We start from the raw sequence: 22,652 nt of genomic DNA on the forward strand, positions 1-22,652 counted from the left end.
CCAGTGTGATCTCTACATTGGGTCAAACTTAACATCTCTGAATGTTCGACGGCTTGTGCACCAGATCTTATTTATTCAGGATGTACTTGCAAAAAAATCCGCAGATTACCTGCTGGATCTCCTCTCTTTCAAAGAACAAATTTGACCTAAGGTCTACACTCATTTACCAGCTTCATATTCCCTATTGCCGTACATATACTGGAGGAAGGGCCTTTGCTATTGATGCCCCCAGGGTCTGGAATGCTATTGCCAATAAATTGCAACTTCAGTCACTACCTATGAGATCTTCACTCAAAACTGCTCAAGAGGAGTTGTACACCCCTAGCTGCCGCCAGTGCTATTCAGTGGCCTAAAGTAAAATGTTTCGCTCCAGATGATCGCTGCAAAGTATGACCTGTGTTTTGATTTAGTGTGCTGATCTTAAAGGTGCATTGAAAAATTATAATACTCCGATTGATGCTCCTGCTGTTGTGGAGTGACTCATGCAGCCAGCTATGGCTGCAGGGTTTTGGTAGTACATGTTGTTTATGTCATTTATTGTGAAAATTTCATCACAGTTCCTATGATCACTGTTTCATTGCTTTCATGGCTTTATTTTGGTGATTTCGAAAAGTTTATTGGTTTGGCCATGTTTGTTTGTTGTAGTACGGAGTAAGACTGATGGCCTTAATCTAAGTTGTCGTGTGGTTGTTGTTGTTGTTGTTTGACTTGCATCCCACTGGGATTTTTGCACACAGCGTTGGTGTACGGTGTTTTTTCTGCAATATTTTGCTATCTTTAACTGGATTTTCTGTTTGCACTTAGTCACATATTCACTTTACGATGTTTTCTTGTTCATGTTTTTGTTTTTTGTTTGTTGCGGTTGCACCCGATTCAAGAGCCGAATGGCTCAAAGGGCTATACCTAATAAATGAACTTGAATTTGAACAGTACTTATCAGAGTGGAACTTCAGTACACGTGCAAATGTACGTACTCATAAATGCGTACTAAATGATTAGCATCAATGATCAGATCCCACGATCATGTGATTAAATAAACACACGATTACGTCTCATAGTAACGCGACAATTCACAATCCGTTTGTTATTAATTGTGATGCATGTCAGCTGAGATTATTCTTGGTCCACAACCTGGACCAAGTACAGTGTGCTTCAGAAGAATGTCAACACTTCTGAGAATTTGCAACAATAACCACAATGAATGTGTATCCCGGGCTCTCGAGACCACCTGGAGAAGATTCCAGGCACGCGTAGACAACGATAGTGGAGACTCTTTGACTTTTTGAAGCTATTAACATTTACATTTGTTATCATGTTACAGTGTGATAATTGTTTTTTTACCCTTCTATCTGGCAACAAAACTGACATCTTTTTTACAAGGAGTCATGTTTGCATAGACCACAATACCTGCAGTCATAATGCAAACAAAAGACACAACTCTGATAATGATATGCACTGTCCTTGAAGTTGATTGGTCCACACCCGAGACAGCTTTCCTTAGAGCCTAGTCTCACGTGGTGTTGGACCAGATGACGCCAAAAGGCGCCTTTTGGCGTCATCTGGTCCAGTTGCCAGATAGAAGGGTAAAAAACCAATTATCATATTTTTTTATTCTGGCAAATGAGGTTCCAATGATGTTACAGTGTATTATCTGTTCTTTTTTCCACACACAGACAGATACACAAGCATAGAGAGAAAAACAGAGACACACAACATAGACACACAGAGACGATTATTGTTAATAAGAACACCTTAATTTGTAGCTTTCGTGACTGCAGGAATTATTCTTTGGTTCTTTCGGTAAAGGCCTCGACACAGAGGCGTAGTTTCTCTTTGTGCCTATGTTTGCTCTCTCTCTATGTATCTCTGTGATATCTGTCTGCTTATATGTCTGTCTATGTTTCTGGTTCTGTGTTTAATCTCTCTCTCAAATTTAGCATTCTCAGGAAGAACGTAATCAACCAGATAGGGTGTTGACTGTTATGTTATCCGACTCTCTGTTGTATTACATTACATTTCTAAGTATACTAGATTTGTGTTTCTATTTAATTTATACCTGATGATTATTGCTTGTGTTGCAATCGAAACGTCGTATGCTAGTCTTTAATTTAATTTATTAATTTATCTTTATACGTGACTTTACCGAAAGAACCAAAGAATAATATGAACACCTTTTGACCCTAGGCTGTATTGTCATGTAACAGTACAGCATATCATCAAATTACTACGTAAGTACCATGATGTTTATCGCCAATAAACTGCAACTTGGATCACTACCTTCACTCAAAACTGCTCTTGAGGAGCTGTTCACCCCGAGCTGCCACTGCTATGCAGTGGCCTAAAATAAAATGCATCGCTCCGGATGACCGCTGCAAAGTATGATCTTGAGTTTTGATTATAGTGTGCTGATCTTTTAAGGTGCATTGAAAATGTTTGATACTTCTACTGATTCTAGATTTGAAGCTTTCGTGACTGCAAGGATTCATATTCTTGGGTTTTTTCGGTAAAGTCACGTAGGTAAAAAATTAAAACTAAAATTAATAAAAGTAAAATAAAAATCCGAAACGTCGTGATTTTTATTTTACTTTTATTAATTTTAGTTTTAATTTTTTACCTACGTGACTTTTACCGAAAAAACCCAAGAATATGACTCCTACTGATACTCCTGCTGTTATGGAGTGACTCAGGCAGCCAGCTATGGCTGCCAAGTTTGTTTGTACATGTTATGTATATCGTTTATTGTTAAATTTGAATCACAGTTCCTATGATCACTGTTACATTGTTTTTATAGCTTTATTTTGGTGATTTCGAAAACGTATGGTTTAGCCATGTTTGTTTGTTGAAGTACAGAGTTAACCTGATAGCTTTAATCTAAATTGTCTAATGGTTGTTATTGTTTGACTTGCATCCTACTGGGATTTTTGCACACAGCGTTGAAATGCGGTGCTTTTTCTGGAAGACTTTGCTGTTTTTTCCTGGATTTTTCTGTTGCGTGTAGTCACTTTAAGATGTTTCTTGTTCATGTTTTTGTTTGTTGCGGTTGCACCCGAGTCAAGAGCCGCATGGCTCAAAGGGCTATACCTAATAAATGAAACTGAAAACTGGTAATTTTGAACATTTAGACTCTCCAAACGCCAAGACTTCTTATTAATTAAAACAGCTCAGCTGCTGAGTGTGGCCGGTTCCTGTCATGCGCACAGTTAAAACGTCAGGGTGCTCATTCATGGCCTTTCTGGTGATGCCTTTGTTAGGTCAAGGGAGAAATACCACTTGTTATCATCCCAAGCCATCAAGCCTGTTTTACAACTTCTCATTCAAATTACTCATTGGGTTTTCCCCTTGTGGTTTTTCAACTCTCGCAACGCAATGAATACACGTGTGTGTCTACAAGGAACTATGACATTCAAAATAGACAATATCAAGTATTAACGCAATGGATACACGTGTGTGTCTACAAGTAACTATGACATTCAGAAAAGACAATATCAAGTATTAACGCAATGGATACACGTGTGTGTCTACAAGAAACTATGACATTCAAATTAGACAATATCAAGTATTCATTTTATACAAGACCCTCCAACTCCCGACATAGTCAAACACATTCATTTGTTCATGCGCCAATTGTTCTTGCTTCATGTTCATTGATAAGTAAAAAAAACTATTTTCATAACCGAATCTATCAATTAGATACAACGTTTCCTCTGATACTGCATCAAGCATCTTCAGGACAGGATCCAGGAAGTCAGGTTATATTCAAAATAAACCATGTTACCTATTGCCGCTTCTTAAATGACATCAGGGGAAAAATCGATATTGGGATTACAAACCAATGTATTCACATTTGATACTGATTTATCTGGGGCACTGATTCACATTCTATGCATTCTTCTTTATAAGTACTCATAAAAATACTCACGTGTGGCAGAATAGCATTAGTGTTGCTATTTGTATAATAATATAAAGTGAATTCGATCGGGAAAATGAGTGTGAGTAAATGATTAGTCGGGGAGAGTGGACGTTTATTGAGTGTACAGTACGTGCAAGCACCAGAACTGGTCACAAGCTACAGTATTTATCTCTCGATTTAAAGCTTTCGTGACTGCAGGGATTCATCTTCTTGGTTCTTTCGGTAAAGTCACGTAGAAGGGAAATAATAAAATAATAAAAATAAAACGTCGTGAGAATTATTTTATAATGTTTCATTTTTATTATTTTATTATTTCCCTTCTACGTGACTTTACCGAAAGAACCAAGAAGAGTATTTATCTCGTTTTCCCGAACTTGCTCTCCACTATTTTCGCTATGGGGCCGACGCACCACGTGCCACACAACGCCTTTCCCGCTGTGCACCGCTCTCACTCACCTGTACACCCCCCCCCCCCCCCCGTGGTTGGATAAATTAAAATAATTTTAAAATAAATTAACGCATTTTGTGTGAGAGAATGCGTGTATTATACGTGTAATAGATATTTTAGTCATCAATGGACGCCTCATTATATGACCCAGCTAGGGCGACTAAGATGCTTGCCGCGATGACAATACAAAATGGTTCATTTTGAACAGAAATGTGGTATTTTGCGAATATTTTATTCAATTAGAAATGAAGTAGCCTATTCTCTCTATGTGATTGAACAGACGCTGCTTAGGATGCCCACGAATTGGCAGGAAGTAATCCGGGCAAACAAAGTGAAACTGATCGCATGGATCAGTCAAGACCCTTCCTACCTGCTGGACGATCTGGACTCGAACGCCTTCATTGAAAGAAGCGTTTACAAACTTGCCGCGGAAATTACTGACTCTAGGAGTCAGTCTCGCTTCCTGGTCGACCACTTCATTGACAATGAGGAGGAGGATTGCAAGAATCTCCTGCAGTCGCTCAAAAATGTGGAGAGCAGCTACCCTCGGGAGCTTCGCGAATGGATTGACAGACTCGGTAAGTAACCGTTGAGATTCTAAAATTTCAATCGTGAAAGTCAGAGGTGAGGAACATTCTCCTGAGGACGGAACTGTCCTTTGTACAGCCCTGCCATCTAAATAAGTTTTTGCTTGTCCTGTATTTTTTCATGTATATGACGCACCTTGATTTAAGGCATTCTATAGATTTTGATTAGATCCTGTCGGTGGGTCGGCCACACATTCATAGGCACCTCAGTCACTTCTCTCATACTTCTTCAGTCACCCCTGGCAGTGACAGAATTGACAATGCATGCTAAAAAATTTGTTTGCGTTGTTTTTCTCTACCCAACTCATACCCAATTAGTCCGGCTTAGATAATTGCAGTGGTGGAGACATGTCATTCGTGGACGATGTACTTCAAAGTGGTGGCTTCTAGTGGCCGGCGTTGATAGATCATGCGTTAAGTTGACTCGTGCGTTATTTAGTGTGCCATTTTTTTGAAGTGTTGGAAATTCATGCCTGAATGTGCCGTTGAGGAATGCGTCACCGCAATGGGACCACGTCACAAATCGCACATTTATTCTGATTCTACCATCACATTAGTGGCATCAATGTGCATGACAATGCTGACAATTCCATGACTGCCTTAACTTAGCTTTTGTTCTACGCCCTCCTTGATCAATTCTGCTATTCGGTCTGAAGTGAAGGTAGGGGGTGGGGTGGTGATATCATGGGCGGCATGGGGGGGATCGGACGCCCCTTCCCAAACTGAACACCTTTATTAATTTAGTTTCAGTAATTTACAATTAATATTTGATTTAAGAAGTAATTATATGCACCCGCGATTCCTAATGTGAGAGATAAAACGAACCCCTGTCACCCCCCCCCCCCCACCCCCAAATATAAGAAGTCAACCTCCTCCTATGGATGAAATGCAGTCAATCATCCATGACGAGGTGAAACGGGGAGCACCTTCGCGGTAGGAATCAGTCCGGCTTAGTTTGATGCTCAAGCTCTTAGGGAGTGGAAATGTCTTTTCACTGATCTCCAGAGGTGGATTAGCAGCTCGTGAATTCTCTTGAAAATCCAGCCACTCTGTGCGAAAAATCCACCGCCATTCAGATAAAATGGCGGGGGGTGAGCGATGGCAGAAACCCTTTAAATAAGAACATTTCCACTAACTAATAGGTTATGACACTGTACTTTAATATCACGGTTCGTTTTGAATGGCCAACTAGATTTTGTTTCGGTAAAGTCACGTAGGTAAAACATTTTTATAAATTAAATCACAACGTTTCGGGCGCAACACAAGCATCCTTATTCAGGTGGGGACAACTTAGCGCTTAAGCGGTGTGCTTTCGCTTGAGCGGTGTGCTTTCGCTACGTTGTCCCCACCTGAAGGACGCTTGTGTTGCACTCGAAACGTCGTGATTCAATTTATTTACATTTTTTACTTACGTGACTTTACCGAAAAAACTAAAGAGTATGAATCCTTGCAGTCACGAAAACTTCAAATCTAAAATTCGATTACTATTTTTTTATTGCATGGATCTGACATGTACTGCTTTAAATGCTCTCAATGTGTATGATAAGCCATTTAATCGTTGCATTTCTGCAAACTTGAATGCAAGAACAATATAAATATAATGCGCATTATTTATAAAAACGTGTACTATGTGCCCAGGTAATGAGAACACGTTTCAACAAAACAAACAAATGGAAAAAAGACGTCCCAGGTAATTCATCTTGCACTTAAACAACCGTGATGATGATGATGTTTCTTATTTTGATGAAGACGACGATGATTGCGCATGTGATTTTGTTGAATAAATGCAATCCAAAGTCCATATGTATTTACTACCTTATATAAAATCCAACCTTCACAGCAGTCCCTGACGTTGCCGAGTGATTCTATTTTCAAAGCAATGTTATTGACGAATGTGAGCTCTTTTATCATTATTATTTGTGCATGTGTACCACTGACAATGCACTATCACCAAATAACCTTTTTACCTCATAAAAATTGTGGTGTTCGGATAACTGGATTTACATTTTGGCATTCTGTAACTTACTACTAATAAGGAATGCAACATTTTTGTTGATAATGTAATTCATAAAAAAACATTTAATGAAGCAAATCGTCTAAAAATTCCTACACGGCAGTGGCAACTCACAATTGACCTCGACACGTGCCAAGGTTTGTTCTTGTAGTCTCAGTGCCACCATCCCAGAAAACGGGAACAACGAACACAAATACATGCCGACTCCAATAAGGAATCGGCATGGAAGCCTGGAGGGAGGGCAATGTTATGACCCTGTCATCTGGCACATGACGGGGGCCCGCGGTTTGGCATGGGGCTGAACGGGCTACGGCAGATGACCAAAAGTGTCAGCGCTACGAGCCATTAATATCCCGTATTAAACCACCGGTACTGTCAATGATGTGTAGCTCCCGTGCGTCTACTCGCTCATTGAGCGGTCGTCACACCGTAACGCATGGCGGCTTGAGGTACGCGTGACTGAAGCATAAATGTGGCCCAACCAAGTGAGCTGTAATCCCAGTTTGGTCTGCGCAGCACGTTGCTGCCACCACAGGGCTGGTGTTGTGACAGCACCTGACACTTACACTGCGCGATGCCAATGTCTCCTTCACTCTCTGTAAGCGTTCCTCACACCGTAGTCAAGCATGGCTTCCCAAACTCCATTCCTGGCGACCCATCACACTACGAGGCTACTAATTTTAATCGAAATTAGCTCATGCCACGCTACACGCGCCCGACGTGCGACATGCTAAGCAATTAGGGGCCGTCCATAAATGACGTCACGCACCGGGGGGGGGGGGGGTCAGACATTTGTGACGATGTGTGACGCAACTTTTAATAAATATAGACAACACGTTCTACTTAATTAAATAGACTTTTTAATCAATGTTTTCTACTACAACATCAGAGTGCAGCGCCACATTTAATACGCACTACAATGACAATAGTTTACAGCGATTTGAAGCATGTTTTTTTTGGGGGGGGGGGGGCAGAGCTTTGTGACGTCATATTTGAAGGGGGGTCTGACTTTTGTGTCACCGTGTGACGAAGGGGGGGGGGGTCAAAAAATCGTCCAAAATCGCGTGACGTCATTTATGGACAGCCCTGATGTACATCACGCCATGGATAATATTCCGTATGTACATTATGTTTGCACATTCTGCCGTTTTTATGTGCAAAAATAGCAATACCTGTTATTGCGATTTTGGCTGTCGGATGGTGGTGAGTTTAACAACACATTTATACTTACGCGATCTAACCCAAAAAACCTCAGGATAATATTGGTGTATTTTAAATAATATTATTTCCCGCCAAATATCCCTTCTTCAGATCTCCTCCAATCGCCTGTCTTTTTTGGAGGCTTCCTTACCGCCATCTTTCTTCATTAATTACTTCATATTTGGTATGGCCCCATGTCCCCACTTAACTTCAGTGTGCCCTGCCGTGCGACCCTTACACTTCCACATGAGCCTGGTTAGTTTCAGTTTCATTTATTTGGTATAGCCCTGTGAGCCATTCGGCTCTTGAATAGGGTGCAACTGCAACAAACATAAACACTAACGCCGTGAAAAAATCCCAGTGGGATGCAAGTCAAACAACAACAACAACCACAAGATTACTTATATTAAAGCCATCATTCTAACTCCGTACTACAACAAACAAACATGGCCAAACCAAAAAACTTTTCTAAATCACCAAAATAAAACCATAATAGCAATGTAACAGTGATCATAGGAACTGTGACCAAAATTTCACAATAAACGACATAAATAACATGTACCACCAAACCCTGTAGCCATAGCTGGCTGCATGAGTCACTCCACAACAGCAGGAGCATCAGTAGAAGTATCAAAACATTTTTTGTACCATTTGGAGGCCACAATCCAGCTGGCTGGGCAAAAGAGGTGGGTCCATATTAATTAACTACATCACAAACACAAAAGTATTATGGGACTGATCCTGAGCCTTCATTCGGAGGATTTGAGAGCTGCTTAGAATTGGAAGGATAACAATCTGTCTCAATTGGCCTATATTCCCAAAATATACCCATTTAGCCTTGTCACTGTTGTAAGGGATCTGCGAGCCACCCTCACACACACGCACCACGCAAACACGACATCTCCGCTCTCACGACAACACGCACCAATCACACGCGCGGGAATGCTCGGGGCGGGGGTCAGGGGTCAAAGGGCAGTGACGTCACCAGGACCAGGCGTGCTAGACGCGGATGTGTATTGGGAGCGGAGATTGAGGGGTTAAAATGGGCTGTGGGACGTGTGTTCGGGGTTGGTCTTGGAACGAGTATTGCTGTGCGTTGGTGAAACAAAGAAGTGCTTAAACCATTCTACGACTCCTCTTCACTGTTACAATGTAATGTAATGCAACATTGTATATGAATAAATAATGTATAACTTTATGTTACTTGTTATATTTCAATGTTCATGGACACAGCAGTCAAGACAAGGTTGACAAGATGGCGTCTTCAAAAATAATCTTTCATACTACTATGAAGAAACTTACATTGGACAAGTTTTACCCCCATAAAATATCAAGAAATTACGTTTTGAAATTAATTGGCTGTGAGGAATATCCCAAATCTCTTGAGGAAATTTCCCAACATTTCCTCAGGAATGTAATGAGAGCAAATCCCAGGGCAAGAAACACAGAATATGGCCAGTGTAGAATGGAAGAGGAAGATACGAGTGACGATGAAAATACAAGAAGCTCAGGTAGTGATGCGACAGCCGATTTGATAAATCCACTGGACATGATAACCGCGGCGTTTCTCTGCGCTGACAGCTTCTTACAGCAGGAGCTTATGCAGAAGATGTCCCAGTGTCAGTTTGCCTTGCCTCTCTTACTGCCTGATTCGGGCAAAGGAAACATCACGTTTATGTTGTGGGCCATGAGGCAAATTGTGAAAAACTGGAAACTACAGCAAAATGCATCCAGCATGGAGGAGTCATTAGTCAGCATCAAAATGCCTTTCATTTCATTCATTCGGATTGGAGAGTGCAGTGTCTCGAAATCAAAAGTGCTCAATTCGATTCTGAGCAATGAAAAACACGATTTCTTTGTCCATCGAGAAATGGCATGTGGTGACATCGCTCGAAAGTGCTCCGATGGACTGGTTGAAACGTGTACGTTCTGTCCTGGTGGGAAATCAAATGTGGACGTTTTCCAAACGGTGTTTAGCATTTTAAATCTCCGCGGCGATGCCCGAGATCACTTAGTTCAGCTTGAGTTCCTAACAGAAATCTCGCAGGCTATATTCGTCGTTGTTGACAATGAAGTAACAGACGTGGACAAAATATTGCCTCTGCTTGCCGATGCAGAAGCTCAGTTGTTTCTGATAACAAATCAGGACGTGCGTAGTAGAATCAGGAATTCAAATGCAATCACTGATGTCTGGTCTCAGCTGAAATTAGAGAAAACTAACATTATTGAACGAGGCAAGCACAATGAAGAGTATTTTACTCGGAAAATGCGCTGTAAGATCGCAGATGTAATCAAAAGTAGTATAAATTCCAGTACAATGGAAGATATGGCCCACTTTGCTAAATCATTAGAAATTACAGTCGATGAATGTGAAAATAAATGTCAGCGAACTAAACGAAAAGTCAAAGTAATTATTGACAAAATAAAAGAGGATGGTGTGAAAGAGAGTAAGAGAGATCTCCCATTGCAAGGAGATCTTTGGCGCAGGTGGTCAGAAAGCAAAAAAGAGCAAAATCGGCTGAAAAAAGTCGGTGATTCTGTCGAAGAATACATATGTAGATTAGTTGAAACACAAAGAGAAATTCGCATTGAACAGGCAGGTAAAGGTTTTTCAGATATTATGCAAATGTGCGTTGATTTACTGTTAGACAAGTCGACCATTATGAAAATGTACGCCCTTCAATGGATGAAATTGGAACTGAACAGTTTATCCAGGACCAGCTTTTCCTCGTTACGCGCTGATTACAAGCAGCTACTTGTTGATTCTACGACTAAAAGTGCAGATCTGCATACGATTAAAGAATTAATGTCATCAAACTCATTAGGAATGGAACACTTCATGAGGGAAATTGGACAGTGTTATGAAGCAACTAAAGCAATTTCCAAGCATAAAACATCCAGTACCATAAAACCACCTAAACCTGCCTGCCCCGAGGCACTGACACTCCCATCTGTTGCTGCGGAGTTGTTCTTGGAGGGGTTGCCCTTGGAGCTGATGGATGGTGACGTTGGCTGTATTCCCATTGACTGGGTGACCGACGTGCTTAAGGCAGTGAGGACTAGGCTTGGCCGAGACCCCCGCGTGTTCGTCCTGACCGTGCTGGGGGTGCAGAGCACAGGCAAGTCCACGCTTCTCAACACCATGTTTGGGCTGCAGTTCCCAGTGAGCAGTGGCCGCTGCACACGCGGCGCTTTCATGCAGCTCGTCAGCGTTGACGATGAGCTGAGACGAGACCTGGCGTGTGACTTCATCCTGGTGATTGACACAGAAGGGCTGAAAGCTCCTCAGCTGGCAACACTTCACGACAACCACGAGCACGACAATGAGCTGGCCACCGTGTTCGTTGGTTTGAGCGATGTCACGCTCATTAACCTGGCAACGGAAAATGCCGAAGACATGAAGGACGTTCTGCAAATCGTCGTCCACGCTTTTTTGAGAATGAAAGCAGTGGGCAAGAAACCGAGTTGCCAGTTTGTGCATCAGAATTCGGGCGATGTCGCTGCCTCCGACAAGAACATGATGGAGAACGAACACCTCATCGATCAACTGAATGCCATGACGGTGGCAGCTGCAAGAATGGAGCACAAGGAGTCCACTTACAGTAAATTCACCGACGTGATGGAGCACGACGTGAGTCGGGACAACTGGTACATTCCTGGCCTCTGGCATGGAACCCCTCCAATGGCTGCAGTCAGTGCTGCGTACAGCGATCAGGTTTTTCAACTCAAGCAGCACCTGATGGACCATTTTAAAAAGAGAGCAGAAACACAGGGAGCTTCGACGCTCTCAGAGTTCAGTGCTTGGATCGGAAGCATCTGGGAAGCAGTGACAAAGGAGCACTTCATATTCAGTTTCAGGAACAGCTTGGTTGCCGATGCGTATTACAAACTGTGTGTTCAATATACAGACTGGGAGTGGGAATATCGTAAGGAAATTCTTTCTTGGACGCAGGAGAAGGAGAATAGAATAATGAACGTGAAACACGAGAAGCTTCAGGAAATTCTTCAACAGTTGGAGCTTGAATTAGGGAATGAGATTTCAAAAGGAAAAGTCGCTATACAGAACAAATTAAAAAGCTACTTTGAAAACAAAAGCAATGATGTGCATTTAGTTGAGAAATACAAAGAGGACTTCAACATCAGCGCCAATCACCTATGCAGCAAATCACACGATGAAACCCTGAACATATTCAAACAATTAGTCTGCAGGAGACAGTCTCGACACTCCATCGATGAGCTTGAAACAAAAAGGAAAAAGATCATTGGATTGGAAGTTCATTCCCTTCTTCAGCGTTGCAAGAACGAGGACATACAATTAAACGAACAACAGCTCAAGAAAGAGTTTGACAACATGTGGACAGAGGTGGTTAAATTCCTCCCAGAAATTAAGTTGACCCGCCACAACGTTTACAGAGATGTGCAGAAAGCGCTGATTGACAGTAAAATAGAATATCAGCTGCTTGTAAGTGAAGCATTGCGGGAAACTTCACAGGACGACAAATATCGCGACAAAATTGTAAACGAATGTCGACAAGGGCCAGAAACACCTGTCAAATTGGCTGGACGTAGAAATAAACCAACCCAAGAGGATGACTCAGGTGTGAACCAGTCGAAGGAACGTTCTCGCTCGATAATCACAAAGATGAGCCGGTATATTGAGGACAAAATAAAACATTACGATTATTGCTCCGCCTATTGTGACGAACTTCTGCAACAAGTAAGGGTCGCATTTAAAGAGGCTGAAAATCTGAACATTATGATCAGCAAAGACTTAGTAATAGATACCACTGTGATTGTATGTCACATCGCCATAAAAACATGGCAAGATAAACATGACATTAACAATGAAGTCAATGATCCTAAAAATAAATTGAAGCAAGTTGAGGAGTCATATTTTGTTATTTTCAAGGAACTCTATCGTCAAGGGGATGAAAATATGGAACATGCAAAGACCTTTTGTAACGAGTGCTTGAAGCCGTCTCTACTTGAGGCTGTCGACAACAAATTGGGGATGGATATTGCGAAGAACGTGAAGAGCGATAGCGGTAGCCCTACGTTTTTGAGCCGGAAAAACCTTCAACTGGCAATGCTACTGCATTTGTTGGATGAAGACGACTTTGAAAATTACGACAGATACATCACGAATTATGCAGGTTTTACAAAAGAATGGATAAAGGCCCAGGTCATAAAGCACTGCCAGAGTAAGCATGGATCACAATCTAAGATGTACCATCTCTCAAGCGCCATTTTGAGCAATCTGATTAAAGAAGTGAAGAAATCTGTGGACACTGTCACAAAACAAATAGCCACTCCGACCACACTTTGGAAATTCTCAGACAGCTTGGGGGAGTGTCTGCTCAATCACATCATCATTAATAAGGATTTCATTGACATAGTTGGGTCTTTGTTGTTCAAAGACACAAACAGTGTCAAGCAATTTTCGGAAGAACTCAAGAGTTCGTTGGACTCTGCTGAAGGGGAAATGTTACGAGGATTCAGTGTCGCCAGTGACGCCGAGTGTGCGGCGTGGTTGAGTCGTCTCACTGTGCAGCCACACATCGAGCTCTACAAGAGCCTGGCTGGCTGTGAGAAGCAGTGTCCTTTCTGTGGGGTGCCTTGTGACCAGGGAGGCGGTGGACATAGGGAGCACTGTTCGGTGCTGCATTATCCTTTGGGCCTTAATGGAGTTCGGTTCATAACAACTCAGAAGTTGTCTGTTGAAGTTTGCACAACAGCTGTTGCCAGCAATAGGACATACCGCTGTGCACGTTCAAATGCAAGATGTATCCCCTACAAGGAATACCGCACTATCAATGATTACTTTGCCTCGTGGCTCATTCAGTCGGACACCAGCCTAGAGGCCACGACTTTCTGGAAGATCGTGTTCTGCAAATACAATGGGAAATTTGCTGAAAGACACAAGGCTTTGTCGGCAGATATTCCCGATGCTTGGAAAGAGATCAAAACAAATAAAAAGAAGATTATGAAAGACTTGAAAAAAACATTCTCACTAGCATTGTGAAAGCAGTCGTTTTTGTAAATACCGTAGACTCTGATTATCCACGCTCATGACAAAGAGGACGGTTACAGATCATTAAAAATTGCGGATAATCTAAAAATATTAACATTTTCCATGGATATGTTTGCCAAAAACCACGAATATACGATTAATCGATGCGTGTTCTCAGTGATAACACTTTCCTACTCCTGTGCAGAAGACTCGGCCCACGAAGCGAATATCAGAAACACGCCAATCAAAATCAAACTCTGCTCACTGTTGTCAAGATACGGCAACTACTGTACTGTAGAGGGGTGATCACGTGAATATGGGATAAACCGGAACACATAATTGTTCAGTTTAAGCATGTTACTTGTAATAAATATTTCCAAGAATAACAATGTTGAACTGTTTTTAGATGATTAATTTGGGCTTAAGGGAAAATCCATGAGTAATTAATTTATGTCAATCTCAGGTCCGAGGTTAATCCACAAATCAGATCCCTGCAGTGACGACAACTTCAAATCTAGATTAAGACTGACAGAGATAAGATGTTTGCACTCGAAATGTATTGCTACAGAGAGTGACCAGCGTAGGAGTAAGACAAAGGTTGCATACAGAAGAAGACCTGACGATGCAGGCAGTGATGAGAAGGAAACTGGAATTATTTGGACAGATATGTAGGATGGATAACAACAGGAAAATGCAAAGTGTGTTGTTCGGAAAAATGGAAGGAACCGGAAAGATAGGGAGACCTAACAGAGAATGGTTTCACAACACAAGAGGTGATTGGTGCCAGAAAGATGTGGCCACTACTTGAGAATATTTGCACAAGACGGAGGAAAGTGGAGACAAATTACGAAATGTGCAGTGGACATCTCCGGGCTATCTGCCCATGGACTCTGATGATGATGATAATGGTGAAGTCCAAAGACAGCTGGATGGCATTTTCTTCGACAGCTTCTACATCACATAGTAATAGGTTTTTACCCTTTCAACTGGTACAAAAACTGACACCTTTATACAAGGCATCATGTTTGCAATAACCACAACACAAGCAGTCAAAATGCAAACATAAAGAAACAACTCTGATGATGATAATGATATGCACTGTCCTTGAAGTTGATTGGTCCACACCCGAGACAGCTTTTCTTAGAGCCTAGTCTCCATTGGTGTTGGACCAGATGACGCCAAAAGGCGTACAACTCAAAGACAGCGCACTATCAGAGTATTGAGAGCTCGGGGTAAGCATTTACACTATGAGATCTCTTTTACCAGTGGCAAAATATAGTAGTAGGTTTTTGTACCAGTTGAAAGGGTAAAAACCTATTACTATATTTTGCCACTGGTAAAGGAGGTCTCATAGAGCTTCTACATCAGTGAATGCCAGTTAATATTCGTGGTGGTGGTGATGATGGTGGTGTTGATCAGCATCAGAATATTTAATTTATATATATATTAATACTGGAGGAATCCGATGAGCTATAAAGTACTTTTTCACAGTCATCACTTATCTCAAGGTGAAGATATTTAGCCTCTGGCAGTGTTCGAAAATAGTGGCACGATATTAAATAATTAGAATATCTAATTTTCTTAGGCAGTGGTACTTGGTCTTTACTGCAGCCTTGCACCCCCTTGGTTCTCAATCGTAAACAAATGTACGACGTTAATTAGCACAGAGGGTTTAATGAAACAAAGTTGTTATACTTGTGTGCCCGTGCTTTATTTGTATTTCGATAATTTACCGTCTAAAAATAATCAGGTTAAGAACCACTGATCTAAGGTATGGGATGGCTATTTATATTGTACTCGCTTTACTACCCGGCTTCGCCCGGGACTTGGATTCTTGTCTTTAATGCACGGCCTACGCGGAGGGTGGGGGGGGGTATGCGTGACGTCAGCAGGCACACTGCGTGACGCTGCCGCATGCGGGTGACATCACAGATGTGACGTCACAGATGTGACGTCACAGATGTGACGTCACAGAGGTGACGTCACAGATGTGACGTCACCGCTCACTTTCCGTGCAAAATATATCCATTATTGCGCCCCGCCCCCTCCCCCCCTAAAATAAAAAAATCGATTTTTATACTTTTTGCATTGTGTACAGTCTGGAAACTACCCACATGCAAAATTTCTAGTTTTTTGCATGTCGGTAAATATGCTAAATATTTCGATCAGACACACATATTCACAAATTTCCCTTTTATATATATAGAGAAACAAAGAAGAAGGAACTACTGTTTCTCAAACACTTACACAACAACTGTACAGTAATTAGATTTGATTATGTCTGGACTCTGAGCAAATGAATCGATGTAAATAAATACTCGTTCATTGTTTTCTCACAGTATATGTTCTAGAGTGTATTGCTATTAAACTCCGTGAGAAGTAAACTTGATTTATAGAATCCATATTTTCGGTTAAACTATGCTACATTCCAGGATACTGTCTGGAACCTTAAGTATTGTGTACGCTGTAATGCTTTGTTAAGGGTCAGGTAATTTTGATCTGTATATTATGATTGCGATCAAGCGGTGTTGCTTGTATTCCGTGTGTGCCTAATAAAGCCAGAATTGTACCACGTATTCCTCAAACCGCTGCTGAATGCCTGCTGCTTTCAGGATTTCAAACAATCTCCCAAGTGTCACAGTGGGCTTACATTTAGAAGAACACGTTCCTGAGAAAGTCATGCATCTAACGTCAATCTCAAATTTAAAGTTTCTATTTATTTAACATGCAGAATACATTTGTAATCATATGAACAAAGAAAATTCTTAAAACAAAATCACTGCTTGCCATGTGTTAGTGTAACAAAAAAGATCATACAAGGGTGTGGCCATATCTTTTTAAGAGTACAATAGGCTGTCGATTATCCACGTGCAGTTTATACGATTTGAGGATTAACAGCGCACCTGAGATTTTGACATAAATTACTAACTCATGGAGTTTTCGCTAAGCCCAAATTAATAATCTAAAAACAGTGATGCATTGTTATTCTTGGAAATGTTTATTACAAGTCACGATATTAAATTGAACAAATATGTGCTCCTATTAATCCGAAATCCCCGTGATCGCCGCTACAATACAGTAGTTGCCATATCTTTACAACAATGGGTGGAGTTTGATTGATTTTGATTGGCATGGCTCTGATATCTACTACGTGGGCAGAGTCTTCTGCGCGGGAGCAGAAAAGTGTGATCACTGAGCACACGCATCGATCCGTCAATCGTTAATATTTGGCATAGAAATCCACGGAAATGTTTCTATTTTTGGATTATCCACAATGTTGAATTATCCGTAGCCGTCCTCTTCGCCATTAGCGCGGGTAATCGAGAGTCTACTGTATTAGAGAAGCTGTATTCGAGAATGCACATTTGTTTTCATTGCATTGGAAGTTTTGAAGCAGCACAAATGAGAAAAATCCATATTCGTCTAGAGCATGCTCCATAGAGGATACATGTGACATTTCGGGAATTGCTCTTCTCTTTGTACAATTGGCTAACTCTGTCACTGAACATCAAGTTAAACCATCACACACCGAACTGAATGATTTTTTTACGAGAAGCATTGCTGCACGCAGGTTACTACTCCTCATACACACAAGCACACACACACAGGCCCTGCCAACATCATCAATGTGGCCACACTGCAAACATTATAAGAGGCATCCGCAGGGAGCACGGAATGGGCTGAGCATCGCGTCATTTATGGACTCCAGCAAGAGTACAACAACGCACTGACTAATGGACAGGATCCGGTGAAGATCAAGGCCCTGGGGATTGCTCAGCTGAAACACACAAACATCACTGGGAATTGGGATGGCTCACACCATTGCGGGAGTTTGAGCCCTGATTAGATATGGCATTTCAGCCGTGGTGTTCACTCCACGAGGCACAATGTGGTATAGCATGAGGGAAATGCAAGCAAACAACGACACCAATGGTTCAATATTGATTTGAAGCTTTCGTGACTGCAGGAATCCATACTCTCCACCTGACAAAGGTCGATTGTGTTGCGATCGAAACGTCGTGATTTGTTTTATTTTTATTTCTAACTACGTGACTTTACCGAAAGAACCAACGAGTTTGAATACAAATGGTTATTGTGATGCAACGCTGTTGCCTCTAAAAATGTCTAAATTGGAGAAACTCCGAAAGGCCCAAATCCAAACCTCCTCTCGAGAGGTCCACGAGCCCAGACAACCAAAACAGTCAGCAATAAAATGAGATCGAGTCCAGCCACAGGTTGGTTTTCTAGAGATTAATTCTCAACCTCGCAATAGAAACCACAGTACAATTTACACAGAAGTCGTTTTTGCAGGCCCGCAGTTTGAGACAATCAAACTGCGGGCCTGCCAAAATAAACTGATTCCAGGACTAGGTTTAAATTATTCGTCAGTCTCAGATGTAACGATTCGATAAACTACAGATAGATAAAATACAAATTGACAGATCTCAACCAAAGACACTTCCCAAGTTTAGAGCTATGAATACAGTATTACTCTTTGTTTTTTTCGGTAAAGTCACGTAGGTGAAAACAAAATAAAACTAAATTAAATCACGACGTTTCGGAAGCAACACAAGCATCCGTCATCATTTATGACTGCTCCAGAACCATTACTGTAGCGTATGAGTATTCTCCATATTATATTACTAATAGCTATGCATTGTAATGTATATGAATACCTTAATCCTCCCTCTGGTCTTCGCATCTGATGGGCTTACAATGACGACATCATACTGACTCATCTATTTAAGACCGAAATAGGAGGAGGGTTTCTCCACAATTGTGGCTGTCGCCTGATGAGGCTGGTTGTTGTAATTACCGGTGAGACGTCACCAGAGGCGTAGCTAGGATATTTTGCGCCCGGGGACGAACTATAAAATTGGCGCCCCCCCCCCCCCCCCCCCGTTTAATCACATTTTCCTATTACATCGAATAAGGAATAACAATTACAATTTTAATGAAACATTATATTTAAAGAAGCAAATTTATAGAAATTATATTACATGGCTCACTCAGTCACTGTCGTAGACTGGTTGACATAGTCTACAAAAGATTAATTTTTCTTGATTTCACTGTCGCAAACTGGTCAATCACGTAATCAAAATCTGTTTTTTCCAATGTTTCTCTGTCAACGCTAAGAAGAGCAAGATCGCTGAGACGATCTTGTCCCATTGAAGCACGCAAATACGACAAAATAAGTTTTAATTTGCTGAACGACCGCTCACAGCTTGCAATTGAAACTGCAATTGTTAATACAATTTGCAGTGAAATTCGCAAATTCGGAAACATGTCGTCTCCATGAAACACAATAAAACCAAGAAGATCCAAAGGAGTTTCTGGTAGAACTTCATTCCGGTTACTGAGCAGCATTTTTCAATCTCCAATTTCTGTGAAAAGTTCGTGGCCATTGATGTCGGTGTCATAGAAATTTCCAAAATCTGCAATTTCGACGAATTGCATCGACATCTGTGTCGGATAGAAGAGTTTTGACGTCCAGCAGAAATCCATATTTTGTGTTCAGGTCTTTTAGTCGTAAAAACCGTGTTGACATCTCCGGTTGAAGTCGATAAAATACGCTCTTCATAACGCGCATAATTTCTTCTTCTGCAGAAAGTCCTGCATCTCTTGCCAGTTCTCCTGGCATCTTCTTCTGTCCACATCGATCCCCCAGGCTGTGCATCTTGTTTTGGCGTTTTCTACAGCAACTTGGCTCAAATCATCACGAAGCTTGACAAATTCATGCTCCAAAGATTCAAGATCAGTTGCTGCTTCCTTGAAGTTCATAGTAGGATCCTGTTGTATCTATGCCCCGTTTTCCAAAAATCCCTGTATACGCTTCTGAACACGATACATTTTTCCAAGAATGACATTCTAAAAATGTAATAAAACTATGAAGTTTAAATTTTATACGCATGCCCGTAACTGTTCTGCATCGCTTCTGGTTTCAGGCGTCATAGTTACGTCCTCCGATAATTTGTCTAGCAGCCCTACTAGTTCATCCAGTCCTTCATAGATAGCTTTAACAGCTTCTGATCGTGCACTCCAGCATGTTTCAGACTCCCGCTTTACTGTGATGGGCACAGCTTTTTTAACTCTTCCCAACGAATTGTTGAACGAGAGAAAAACAAATATATACTTTCAACTGTTCCAAAAAATGTGACGAAATGTGGATCCTGTTTAGCTGAGTGTACTCTTGCTAAGTTTAAGCTGTGGTTGTCACAGTTGACAATGCTCTGTGATTTTTGTCACATATTCGTTGTTGAAGGCCGGATATATGCCCAGTCATCACAGCAGCATTGTCATAACATTGTGCCCGACAGTCGGCTAGAGGTATGTTGTCAGATTTCAGTCTCTCGACGATGACTCTTTCTAGGCTTGCTGCATCTTTTGCATGTTTCTCGATATAACCTAAAAATGATTCTTTGAAAGTTACTTTTCTAGTTTGAAAATCCACATCCACAAATCTTATGACGTGAGAAAGCTGTTCCCGATGTCCTAGATCAGGAGTTGAGTGAAGTAAGATACCATAGTACTTGTTTTTCCTGATATCACTCAACAATTGGTTATTTACAGTCGACGCAAGTATGTGGATAAATTCATTCTGGATTTCCGGTGACAAATAAGAAACTGATCCCGGATTTTCTCCTGCGTGCTGAACGTGTTTTGCTAACAATGGGTCATACTGAGCAACGAGTTTGATCAGCGCGAGAAAGTTTCCAACATTTTTATCCTCATCCACATTCAAATTTTCCTCATGTCCACGTAGTGCCACATTTTGTGAAACCAGAAACTTAATACAGGTGAGTATTCTTTGCAATATATCTCGCCAACGTTGTTTTTCCAAATGAATCTGAGCTTGAACCACTGCGTCAATTCCAGTACCATCAATTATCCTTCGTTCGGCTTCCTTCCATGTAGTAAAAGCTGTGGTGCGGTGGCTAGGATTGTTTTCATGAGAATTTAGTTTTTCTGGCTTCCTCCACTTGTTGAAACCGTTTGTTAACTCAAACGAAGCTCGTGAGTTTGAACTCGATTATGTAAATAATAGACAACATAAACAGTAAACAGCTTTATTGATTGGTGAATATAATAGCCACGAACGAGTCACTTCCTCTCCGTTCGCTAGTCGGCGTTTAAACCATGATGATGTAATTAAACGTGCGTGGGCTGCTGCGGCTGCTGCAGCCGCCTGGAGTGTGGTGTCACTAATAAGAACTAAAAATAGGCCGTTGTAGTTTCCGCCACCAAAAAACAGGCCAGTGACTAAGGCTGAAAGACTGCGCCTCTCTGTTGTTTGGGACGTTCTTCCATGTAAGTTCTTAATAGGCGCGCGTACCAAAATGTAATTACATGACATGTAGGCTGTGTGTGGCGGGATATATAAACTTTTAGGTTGAGGTGTAGATTTGTGCAGTAGTTCCAGGCTGCCGCGCCCGCCGCAATAAGTTATAATGTAACGTTGTAAGCCTAATTTTGGCGCCCCTTTACCTTGGCGCCCGGGGACACGTGTACCCCCCTGCCCCCCCTAGCTACGCCTCTGGACGTCACGGCACTCGAATTGTAAATGTTGTGGGTTTACTCTCCAACACACAACCGGTGTGCTGAAAGAATAACGAATTGTAAATGTTGTGGGTTTACTCTCCAACACACAACCGGTGTGCTGAAAGAATAACGAATTGTCACGTGTTGTTTACGTGACAAACCTTACTACTAATTTACTGTGTCGTGTGGTGGTGAGTTTAACGACATTTATATTTGTAACCCAAAAAAACCTCTATTATGGAACATATTGGTCGCAAAAGCCTACTGCGTGTTAAATCTTCACGTAAATTACGTGGTTAATGAGGATGTATTCCAAATTTGCACAGGTGTACCTTGGTAAAGTGGTTAATGTGGAAGTTCATTTTAAAGGCTAGAGTACTGGGTCATGCGTGCGCTAATATTTATATTTTACATTTTCAGGGTGAGTCCAAGATAATCGATATGGACAGGTTCAGTGTTACAGGCAGACTGTTTGATACAGGGACTCTATGGGCCTCTGTGTGGTGAGGCTAGACCGCTGTGTTAATCTATGGCACTCTGTGAGTCTATGGAGTTTTGTGTGATGAGTCTGTGGGTCTCTGTGTGATGAGTCTATGGGTCTTAGTGTGGCGAGTCTGTGAGTCGTCGTGAGTCTGTGGTCCTCTGTGTGATGAGTCCATGGGTCTCTGCGTGGTGAGTCTGGATCTCTGTGTGGTAAGTCTATGGGTCTCTGTGTGGTAAGTCTATGGATCTCTGTGTGGTGAGTCTTTGGGTATCTGTGTGGTGAGTCTTTGGGTCTCTGTGTGATGAGTCTTTGGGAATCTGTGTGGTGAGTCTGTGTGTCTCTGCGTGGTGAGTCTGTGGGTCTCTGTGTGATGAGTCTTTGGGAATCTGTGTGGTGAGTCTGTGTGTCTCTGCGTGGTGAGTCTGTGGGTCTCTGAGTGATGAGTCTTTGGGAATCTGTG

At 41.7% G+C, this 22,652-nt stretch overlaps 1 protein-coding gene across 4 annotated transcripts in view; it reads left to right on the forward strand.

Moving 5' to 3' along the window:
- The window catches only part of LOC133360723 (interferon-induced very large GTPase 1-like), a 30,996-nt gene extending 14,253 nt beyond the window's left edge, over positions 1-16,743 (forward strand). For 2 of the 4 annotated variants that reach the window (XR_009757292.1, XR_009757291.1), the window contains exons 2-5: positions 4,639-4,936; positions 6,584-6,635; positions 9,393-16,103; positions 16,146-16,743. Coding sequence is in view for 1 of the 4 variants with exons in the window: in XM_061579511.1 (XP_061435495.1) it covers positions 4,651-4,936; positions 6,584-6,635; positions 9,393-14,181 (5,127 nt within the window). In the remaining 3 variants the exon portion in view is untranslated. Of the gene's footprint in view, positions 1-4,638; positions 4,937-6,583; positions 6,636-9,392 lie in introns of all 4 variants that reach the window. The other 2 variants (XR_009757293.1, XM_061579511.1) reach the window with 2 other exon arrangements.
- The last annotated feature ends 5,909 nt before the right edge of the window (positions 16,744-22,652 follow it).

The sequence above is a fragment of the Lethenteron reissneri genome, chromosome 69 (genome assembly GCF_015708825.2).
Source record: "Lethenteron reissneri isolate LAM-NWPU_2019-01 chromosome 69, ASM1570882v1, whole genome shotgun sequence".
NCBI classification, from domain to species: Eukaryota; Metazoa; Chordata; class Hyperoartia; order Petromyzontiformes; family Petromyzontidae; genus Lethenteron; species Lethenteron reissneri.